This window comes from Salvelinus sp. IW2-2015, linkage group LG1, assembly GCF_002910315.2.
Source record: "Salvelinus sp. IW2-2015 linkage group LG1, ASM291031v2, whole genome shotgun sequence".
Classification (NCBI taxonomy): domain Eukaryota; kingdom Metazoa; phylum Chordata; class Actinopteri; order Salmoniformes; family Salmonidae; genus Salvelinus; species Salvelinus sp. IW2-2015.
In genome coordinates this window covers 17,971,119-17,982,217 of record NC_036838.1, presented here as the reverse complement: position 1 = coordinate 17,982,217, position 11,099 = coordinate 17,971,119, and the positions used below count along the sequence as shown (strand labels likewise).

Sequence of the window (11,099 nt, the reverse complement as noted above, 5' to 3'; positions counted from 1 at the left end):
GCTAAGCTAATTCCAGCTATGTGTGGAGCCATGTTTGTTGACATACAATGCATTCTGGGTTTCACGTAATCGTCTGTCAGACAAAGATGCTATAACAAAATGAGGTGAGTAAGGGTTGACAAATTATTGAGAACTTCAGAAGTGAATGGTGGGATTGAACGATGGTAGACGACACACCCCTTCAACATGCATACTATAAACAGACCAAACTCATCTTGTCTTCTCTTATCGTTGGTTTTTGTGAGGAAAAAAAGCATGGCGGCGTGCTGAAACTAATCATCGTCGGATTACTTTCGATTTCTAGAAAATGTTTTACTCAATTATTTCGATCAATGGTGAGTTCACCCGTGATGTGATTAATTATAAATAGCAATTGCTATTAGCTAATTCATATTGTAGTTCATGTCAGCCGAGAGTTATAAAATATAACCGCTTGTGTTGTGTCATCTTTCCTCAGTTAGCGCTAGGAAAAATGTAGTCTACATTTTTCCGGTTTGGATGATTGTGTTATGCTATAGATACTTCTGTGAATATCTGAACATTGCATCCAAAAATAAACTGCTCACATTCTGGACATAACTTTGTAAGGACTGTGTTTGTGTAAATAGTTTCTGAAAAAAGTGTGGCCAGCTCAAATGCTTGTTGCGTCATTCGAAACTGCCCGTTCTAAATAATCGTTCTAATTACATGGGTGTGATCGTACGCTTCAGGGATCACTGTAGAACGATCACACCGTGTGATGGTACGTGTGAAAGGGTTAATCAGAGAGGCAAACAAGAGAGCAAAGATAACCCTGAAGGAGCTGCAAAGCCTTACACTCCACAGAGCTGGGCTTTAACCTTTCTGATCTACCGATACCGAATATGGGTTCACTTTCCTAAACAACGGCTGAATTGCAGGGGCCAAATTCAAAAAATTCCTAAAAATATTTATAATCATGCAATCACAAGTGAAATATACCAAAACACAGCTTAGCTTGTTGTTAATCCACCTATGGTGTCAGATTTTGTACTGATTATGATGAGCTAAGCTAATTCCAGCTATGTGTGGAGCCATGTTTGTTGACATACAATGCATTCTGGGTTTCACGTAATCGTCTGTCAGACCAARGATGCTATAACAAAATGAGGTGAGTAAGGGTTSACWMATTTWTTGRGAACTTCAGGAAGTGAATGGTGGGATGTGAACGATGGTAGACGACACACCCCTTCAACATGCATACTATAAACAGACCAAACTCATCTTGTCTTCTCTTATCGTTGGTTTCTGTGAGGAAAAAAAGCATGGCGGCGTGCTGAAACTAATCATCGTCGGATTACTTTCGATTTCTAGAAAATGTTTTACTCAATTATTTCGATCAATGGTGAGTTCACCCGTGATGTGATTAATTATAAATAGCAATTGCTATTAGCTAATTCATATTGTAGTTCATGTCAGCCGAGAGTTATAAAATATAACCGCTTGTGTTGTGTCAATCTTTCCTCAGTTAGCGCTAGGAAAAATGTAGTCTACATTTTTCCGGTTTGGATGATTGTGTTATGCTATAGATACTTCTGTGAATATCTGAACATTGCATCCAAAAATAAACTGCTCACATTCTGGACATAACTTTGTAAGGACTGTGTTTGTGTAAATAGTTTCTGAAAAAAGTGTGGCCAGCTCAAATGCTTGTTGCGTCATTCGAAACTGGCCGTTCTAAATAATCGTTCTAATTACATGGGTGTGATCGTACGCTTCAGGGATCACTGTAGAACGATCACACCCGTGTGATGGTACGTGTGAAAGGGTTAATCAGAGAGGCAACAAAGAGAGCAAAGATAACCCTGAAGGAGCTGCAAAGCCTTACACTCCACAGAGCTGGGCTTTAACCTTTCTGATCTACCGATACCGAATATGGGTTCACTTTCCTAAACAACGGCTGAATTGCAGGGGGCCAAATTCAAAAATATTCCTAAAAATATTTATAATCATGCAATCACAAGTGAAATATACCAAAACACAGCTTAGCTTGTTGTTAATCCACCTATGGTGTCAGATTTTGAAAATATATTTTACAGCGAAAGAAATCCAAGCTTTTGTGAGTGTAGTTTTCAATGCTACATCAGCTAACTCCAAATTAGCATAGTCACGAAAGTGTGAAAAACAATAAAATTCATTGCTTACCTTAGATAATCTTCAGACGTTTCCACTCACGAGACTCCCAGTTACACAACAAATCTTATTTTTGTTCGATAAATATTACTTTTATCACAAAAAAACGCCAATTGGGTTGTGCGTTATGATGAAAAAAATGACAGCCTCATTCCGGTCCTGAAAAGAAGACGGAAATTTCCAAACGTATCAGATTAAAAAATATTACAAAAAATATTTATAATCATGCAATCACAAGTGAAATATACCAAAACACAGCTTAGCTTGTTGTTAATCCACCTATCGTGTCAGACCTTGAAAATATATTTTACAGCGAAAGAAATCCAAGCTTTTGTCAGTGTAGCTTTCAATGCTATAACAGTTTAGCCTTATATTAGCTTGGCTAGCATGGTCACGAAAGTAAGAAAAGCAATCAAATTAATCGCTTACCTTTGATAATCTTTGGGTGTTTCCACTCAAGAGACTCCCAGTTACACAACAAATGTTCTTTTTGTTCGATAAATTTACTTTTATCACAAAACCGCCATTTGGTTTGCGCAATATTTTGCGAAAACAAAAGCCGTGTTCCGTTCGACAAATCCCCAAAAGTATCCGAAATGGTCGTAGAAACATTCCAAATGTTTTTTATAATCAAACCTCAGGTTGTCTTTAACAAACATAATCGATAATATTTCAACCGGAGCATAACCTATTCAATAAGAGACAAACGGAAAATGGAGAGCTCCTGTCTGGCGCGCAGGAATCATTCAGGGTACACCTGACTAAAACTGAAAAATCTCGTTCATTTTTCAAAATAAAGGCCTGAAACTATGTCTAACGCCTGGTCACAGCCTGAGGAAGCCATTGGAAAAAGAACCTGGTTGATACCCCTTTAAATGGACGTTAGACAGGCCAGGAAACAATTTTATTTATTTTTTAAATATCACTTCCGGGTAAATCTTTCTCAGGTTTTCGCTTGCAGAATAAATATTATTTTTCTCACAGACAACATTTTGACAGTTTTGGAAACTTTGGAGTGTTTTCTATCCTAATCTGTAAATTATATGCATATTCTACGATCTGGGCCAGAGAAAATGTCCGTTTACGTTGGGTACGTAATTTGAAAAAAACTAAACAATTCTGACCCCTAGTGCTAAGAGGTTTTAAGGAAGAGTGTCCAGAAAAAAGCCATTGCTTAAAAAAACAAAATAAGCAAGCACGTTTGGTGTTCGCCAAAATGCATGTGGGAGACTCCCCAAACATATGGAAGAAGATACTCTGGTCAGATGAGACTAAAATTGAGCTTTTTGGCCATCAAGGAAAACGCTATGTCTGGCGCAAACCCAACACCTCTCATCCCCCCGAGAACCACATCCCCACAGTGAAGCATGGTGGTGGCATCATCATGCTGTGGGGATGTTTTTCCATCGGCAGGGACTGGGAAACTGGTCAGAGTTGAAGGAATGATGGATGGTACTAAATACAGGGACATTCTTGAGGGAAACCTGTTTCAGTCTTCCAGAGATTTGAGACTGGGACGGAGGTTCACCTTCCAGCAGCAATGACCCTAAGCATACTGCTAAAGCAACACTCGAGTGGTTGAAGGGGAAACATTTAAATGTCTTGGAATGGCCTAGTCGAAGCTCAGACCACAACCCAATTTAGAATCTGTGGTATGACTTAAAGATTGCTGTACACCAGTGGAACCCATCCAACTTGAAGGAGCTGGAGCAGTTTTGCCTTGAAGAATGGGCAAAAATCCCAGTGGCTAGATGGGCCTAGCTTATAGAGACATACACAAAGATACTTGCAGCTGTAATTTCGGACTTTAGGGGGGGGGGGGGGGGGTGAATAGTTATGCACACTGAAGCTTTCTTTATTTTTTTGTCTTTTATTATTTCTTGTTTGATTCACAATAAAAATATTTTGCATCTTCAAAGTGGTAGGCATGTGTAAATCAAATGATGCAAACCCCCCCAAAAATCTATTTTAATTCCAGGTTGTAAGGCAACAAAATAGGAAAAATACCAAGGGGGTGAATACTTTCACAAGCCACTGTATCTATCCTGTTGACTAGTCACTTTATCCCTACCTATCTGCCCCGACTCGGTACTGGTACCCCATGTATTTACTGCTCGTGTTATACAGTAATTGTTACATTCTTTTTCCTCTCTGCACCTGTTGTTTACAAAGCATGTTACAAATACAATTTTATTTTATCCAGCACAGTGCTTTTTCTCTCACTCACACACTGCCTCGCTGCTGGTAACAACCAACCGAGAGTGAGAATGAAGCAGTCAGTGGAGGCGGGAGAAGTGACTCACATTCTAGCAGCAGATGCCTTTTGAAAATAAATGTCCCTCAAGGAATACAGCGACTCGTTTTTCAAAATTATTCATTTATTTATTGGGGAGGACCATTTAACCTGCTTCTAACATTGGCGGGGGACATGTCCACCCCAGCTCCTGTGCCATTGGTCAGAAGCATATCTTCAGGTTTTATTCACGTATCTAATCTAATTCTGGGTGAAACTCACCTTCATGAGATGAATTTGGAATAACTTGCACTCTGTGATTTTTTTTGCTTTTAAATGTTGAGTCTTGTTTCTCTGTAACAGAGACAGCCTATAGACAGAAACTAAAACAGGAAACGCCCGTGCTCAGGTCTGTTCAACGCTGGTCCGACCAATCTGATTCCACGCTTCAAGATTGCTTCGATCATGTGGACTGGGATATGTTCCGGATAGCGTCGAACAACAACATTGATGTATACGCTGATTCGGTGAGCGAGTTTATTAGCAAGTGCATCGGTGATGTTGTACCAACAGCCAATATTAAAACCTTCCCCAACCAGAAACCGTGGATTTATGGCAGCATTCGCACAAAACTGAAAGCGCGAACCACTGCTTTTAATCAGGGCAAGGCAACCGGAAACATGACCGAATACAAACAGTGTAGCTATTCCCTCTGCAAGGCAATCAAACAAGCTAAGCGTCAGTATAGAGACAAAGTAGAGTCGCAATTCAACGGCTCAGACATGAGAGGAATGTGGCAGGGTCTACAATCAATCACGGACTACAAAAAGAAAACCAGCCCCGTCGCAGACCCATATGTCTTGCTCGCTTTGAGGACAATACAGTGCCACCGACACGGCCGCTACCAAAACCTGCGGACTCTCCTTCACCACAGCCAACATGAGTAAAATATTTAAACGTGTTAACCCTCGCAAGGCTGCTGGCCCAGACAGCATCCCTAGTCGCATCCTCAGAGCATGTGCAGACCAGCTGGCTGGTGTGTATACGGACATATTCAATCAATCCTTATCCCAGTCTGCTGTTCCCACATGCTTCAAGAGTGCCACCATTGTTCCTGTTCCCAAGAAAGCTAAGGTAACTGAGCTAAACGACTATCGCCCCGTAGCACTCACTTCCGTCATCATGAAGTGCTTTGAGAGACTAGTTAAGGATCATATCACCTCCACCCTACCTGACACCCTAGACCCACTCCAATTTGCTTACCGCCCCAATAGGTCCACAGACGATGCAATCGCAATCACACTGCACACTGCCCTAACCTATTTGGACAACCTGCTGTTCATCGACTACAGCTCAGCATTTACAACCATAGTACCCTCCAAACTTGTCATTAAGTTCGAGACCCTGGGTTTCGACTCCACCCTATGCAACTGGGTCCTGACTTTGACTGGCCGCCCCCAGGTGGTGAGGGTAGGAAACAACATCTCCACCCCGATGATCCTCAAAACTGGTGACCAAGTGTGCGTTCTCAGCCCTCTCCTGTACTCCCTGTTCACCCTTGACTGCGTGGCCATGCACACATCCAACTGAATCATCAAGTTTGCAGACGACACTACAGTGGTAGGCTTGATTACCAACAACGACGAGACGGCCTACAGGTAGGAAGTGAGGGCCCTCGGAGTGTGGTGTCAGGAAAACAACCTCACACTCAACGTCAACAAAACAAAGGAGATGATCATGGACTCCAGGAAACAGCAGAGGGAGCACGCCCCTATCCACATCGACGGGACAGCAGTGGAGAAGGTGGAAAGTTCTAAATTCCTCGGTGTACACATCACGGACAAACTGAAATGGTCCACCCACACAGACAGCGTGGTGAAGAAGGCGCAACAGCGCCTCTTCAATCACAGGAGGCTGAAGAAATTTGGCTTGTCACCAAAAACACTCACAACCTTTTACAGATGCACAATCGAGAGCATCCTGTCGGACTGTATCACCGCCTGGTACAGCAACTGCTCCACCCACAACCGCACGGCTCTCCAGAGGGTAGTAAGGTCTGCACAACGCATCACCGGGGGCAACCTACCTGCCCTCCAAGACACCTACACCACCCGATGTCACAGGAAGGCCAAAAAGATCATCAAGGACAACAACCACCCGAGCCACTGCCTGTTCACCCCGTTATCATCCAGAAGGCGAGGTCAGTACAGGTGCATCATAGCTGGGACCGAGAGACTGAAAAACAGCTTCTATCTCAAGGCCATCAGACTGTTAAACAGCCATCACTAACATTGAGTGGCTGCTGCCAACATACTGACTCAAATCTCTAGCCACTTTAATAATAACAAATTGGATGTAATAAATGTATCACTCGTCACTTTAAACAATGCCACTTTATATAATGTTTACATACCCTACATTACTCATCTCATATGTATATACTGTACTCTATACCATCTACTGCGTCTTGCCTATGCCGTTCGGCCATCGTTCATCCATATATTTATATGTACATATTCTTATTCATTCCTTTACACTTGTGTGTATAAGGTAGTTGTTGTGAAATTGTTATATTACTTGTTAGATATTACTGCATGGTCGGAACTAGAAGCACAAGCATTTCGCTACGCTCGCATTAACATCTACTAACCATGTGTATGTGACCAATAACATTTGATTTGATTTATAAATTAAGTCTGGTTAGTTAGAGACTGAAGCATTCACTGTACTCACACCATATTGATCGAATCAATGAAAACAATCTTATGATAAACAATGTTTATTATACAGTTTTCATTAGGTTCATGGATTAGAGTGTTACTACATGGCAATGCTACATAATAAGTAAAATATATATTCATGGTATACTTAAGCAATAAGGCACGAGGGGGTGTGGTATATGGCCAATATACCTCGGCTAAGGGCTGTTCTTAAGCAAGACGCAGCGCGGAGTGCCTGGATACAGCCCTTAGCCGTGGTATATTGGCCATATACCGCAAACGCCCGAGGGGCCTTATTGCTATTATAAACTGGTTATCAACGTAATTAGAGCAGTAAAATCTATGTTTTGTCATACCTGATATACCACGGCTGTCAGCCAATCTGCATTCAGGGCTCGAACCACCCAGTTTATAATAAGGTTCAAAACATGCCGGCAAGCATTGATTTCAAAAGATGGAGTATTTCAGTAAAAAAACTACTAAAACAATAATGACTGAAATCATAGAGTCAACATTTTCATAACAGCTTTGAAATGCTTACAGCAGTGTTAGGCAACTAGATTCAGCTGCGGCCCGATTTTTGTCAGAGTGAATGGTTGGGGGGGAAGGAAAATAATAATAACTTGTACACTGCAAATTGACCACTACTAAGGCCAAAAAGACATTGTATTTCAAAATAACAATAATTTCATAGCTTGATTACATTGAGAGACGATCACATGCCTCTTTTTGTATTTGTAGAAATACAGATTATATATATATTTTTGCTGAATTCTTCGTCTTTTTTTTCTAAAAACTTTGGTGTGCCAAAAAAACATTTGGGGGCTGATTGCTTGCTTACAGCATGTCACAAAATCCATGTGACTGTGAAATTGATACTTTCCGTAAAATAAAATGAATATATCCTGTAAACACATATATGCTGTACGATAAGTGCCCCCCCCCACAAAAAAAATGTTGAAGTATCGCTCTGTCTGTAGTCCTTTTAAGAACTTTGTCTTTCTAATACTTGTTTGTTTCTGTTTTGCTCCAAATAACTATGTTTAAGCATGCTGTGCGCTAACAGTGATGAGTAATACCTTGAGTGAGACAACATTCAAAAATACATTCAGAAGCATATTTTGTGTTCAGAATAGCTCTTAACCTTTCAAACGCGGTCTGTAACAAAGGTTGAAAAAAACCTACATAAAAGACATCCAAGGCATTTGAGAAGTATACTCTTTGGAAAATAATTGAATGTAAATAAGCAAGCAAGGCAGCGTAGATGTGAAAATATGTAACAAACAAAACAAACATGATATTTCTTGATATTTTTGCGGAGATGATAGTTGTTGAAAATGTGTATTCTCCTCTGCAGTAAATTGTGTTGCCAGTTGAACCTAGGAAATATAATTATTTTGCGTCTTCTGGGTCTTTTCATTTAGAATGACAGGAGTTAAGATATATCACCAGGACAATTACAAGGCAGTTGCTGAAAATATCATTTTATCTCATACAAGTCTGCATTTTAAAGGGTTTGAAGGTAGCTCTCTATTTGATGATTAATTTAATAATTTATGGAGTAATTTAACAATACTTTTTAATCTCTGGATGAACCTATTTAGACCCAGTTGCAGAATGTATCTGTTCAATCATTGTGTATCCACAATACAAAGTGTGAATAAAAAATGTCTGCTGTCAGTAATTCATACGTGTGTATCTTTGCCATCAATATTTGTCTAGATATTCTGATCGGCACTGGAGAAAATGGAGGGAAAACAGCAGCAGAAATATTGGCAGAGCGAACGGAAGTTTGACTAAAATAATCATAAACTAAAAGTAAAACATTACACATACATTCTTAAATGTTTTTGCCTTGGAAAGGACAATAACGAAACATAACACAATTAATTTAAAAATAATTACATGTTGAAATATCAATGGATAAAGGGGGCTTTTCAAAGGATAAAACAGTTTGTTAAATGCCCCCATTTGGCTTAAAATCAAATATCATGTCAAAGCCTGTGAGTAAGGCTTTTGCAAATAAAATATGAAATGTTAATTAAATAGCATGCCTGAATATTTTGTTAACATTTCTATCATCATGAAATGATATTATATACTTTCATAAAAATGTGTTGCAATCACCAAAATATCAAAGCGTTCATCTAACTATAGCTGTTGTAATTTTATGTTAGTGAATTCTGTTAATGTTTCCAGTTGTGTCATATTATGGATGTAGTTGGCAAATAGTGCATTTTAATACTATTTGGCAAACAGCTGCAAGGTGTTTGTGCTTGCTCATGCAGCTTGTTTCCCAAAAATGTCACACATTTATCTTACAGCAAATGAATAAACAAATAAATATAATTACAATTATGTGATATAAAAAAAATCAATAAAATACATCTTTACAGATCATAAAGACAAAACAAAATGTCCCAATATTGGTTGTACTCCACCTCTTGCCAAAGAAAGCATATTTGTGGATATCACAAATATAATATTGTGGGTATCGAATAGAATATGTACAATCTCTATAGTGAGTAGTGTACTGTGAACATCGTCAGTGCGTTTGTGCCTTGTGCACATTTATGCAAAGAAGCCTTAAAGGGTTGTGTACAACAATTACTACTAAAATAGTGCACATAGAACTGGTTATCACATGTCCCTATATCCAATAGGGTTTATGGACACGAGCCATAATGTTGACTATAATATTACATTCCTTTAAAATAAATATATTTAGCTGATCAACCATAAAGCAAAACATGTCATCTGTTATCCACTGTAAATAACTAAAGTCATTTGCGATGTAAATACAATACATGACATGTTAGATGAAATTGGGAATCTCTTATGCCACAATAACAATCAAATGCAACAAAAGAAAATGGATGTCATAGTTTTGAACAAATTCAAGTGCGTTCTTTAAATCTGTAACCATCTCAATGATAATATAAGGTTGGCAATTAATATGCATTCCGTTCCCGAGTAAAAGATCAAAACAATCACTGACAAACTTAACCTTGAGTTAATGAGTGTGCGAATACATGAGAACAAATGTGTGTGCGTTAAGTCAAGTTGCCGCAAACATTCCCAGCATGAAAAACTACAGGCGCTTTCTCAGCAAAAACCGTTGGAGCGTGGTCTGACAGTCATTCAAGAGGAGCCAGGTTATTCGGTTCTCACAAGTACCATTGGTGGTAACACCTAGCATATTGGGCATTCAACTCTGAACTCCAAGGCAGAGTGACCATTTATATGAGCAGTTCCAGTTTTGGCCTACTTGGATCCTGACCACTCTCTGCCCCCGTAAGCGCCTTCCCCGGTGGCAGAGTGGGGCGAGGGGGCACAGAGGTCCGAGTCAGTGTCGGATTCACCTTCTGCGATGTAGGGCCTTACTTTGGCGCAGCGGGCTACAACACTGAAGTAGCTGTTGTTCAGGAAGTCCAGATTTTCCTTGGACTGGGAGATGCTAAAGCCGCTGAACGAGCGCTCCAGATCCTCGCGGTCCACCGAGGGGATAGAGATGGACGTGTCGCTGTCCGCCTTTCCCTCTCTATCCCCCTCACCACTACCACCACCGCTGTTGCTGTGGGACCCCCGATTGCTCCCACTGTGGCCTCCAGATGAGCGCTCATGGGCCGGTGGAGGAGGGATGCGGACCAGGGAGGGATCCCCTACGGGGGAGGGGGAGTTGTCCTGGCTGCGCTGGTGTACCTCTCTGACGGGGTGCTGCTGCCAGGAGGTGGAGGGGGGGCAGTGGCCCCCTAGACCGGAGCAGGCTGGTGGGGGGTCGAAGTTCTTCTGTCCGGCCGAGCTGTTGGAGCGGATGATTTTGGTGATGGAGCCACTCTTCGCCATGTGGTCCACGGGGCTGTGGTAGGGCGGTGCCGGGTCGGGCTCTTTGGACCCAAAGTAGGCGTCAGTCTCCGACTGGGGGATGCCCATGCGCTGGATGTAGATGTTCACCAAGAAGTCCAGCTTTCTTTCCATTGACATGACCTGCCCAG

General features: G+C 40.9%; 1 protein-coding gene across 1 annotated transcript in view; it reads right to left on the bottom strand.

The window, feature by feature from the left end:
- Positions 1 to 7,799: 7,799 nt before the first annotated feature.
- Positions 7,800 to 11,099, bottom strand: part of kcnq2b (potassium voltage-gated channel, KQT-like subfamily, member 2b) — a 91,270-nt gene continuing 87,970 nt past the window's right edge. Inside the window, exon 16 of the mRNA XM_023984655.2 lies at positions 7,800 to 11,091. Coding sequence (XP_023840423.2) covers positions 10,369 to 11,091 — 723 coding nt within the window. The 3' untranslated portion in view covers positions 7,800 to 10,368. The remainder of the gene's footprint in view (positions 11,092 to 11,099) is intronic.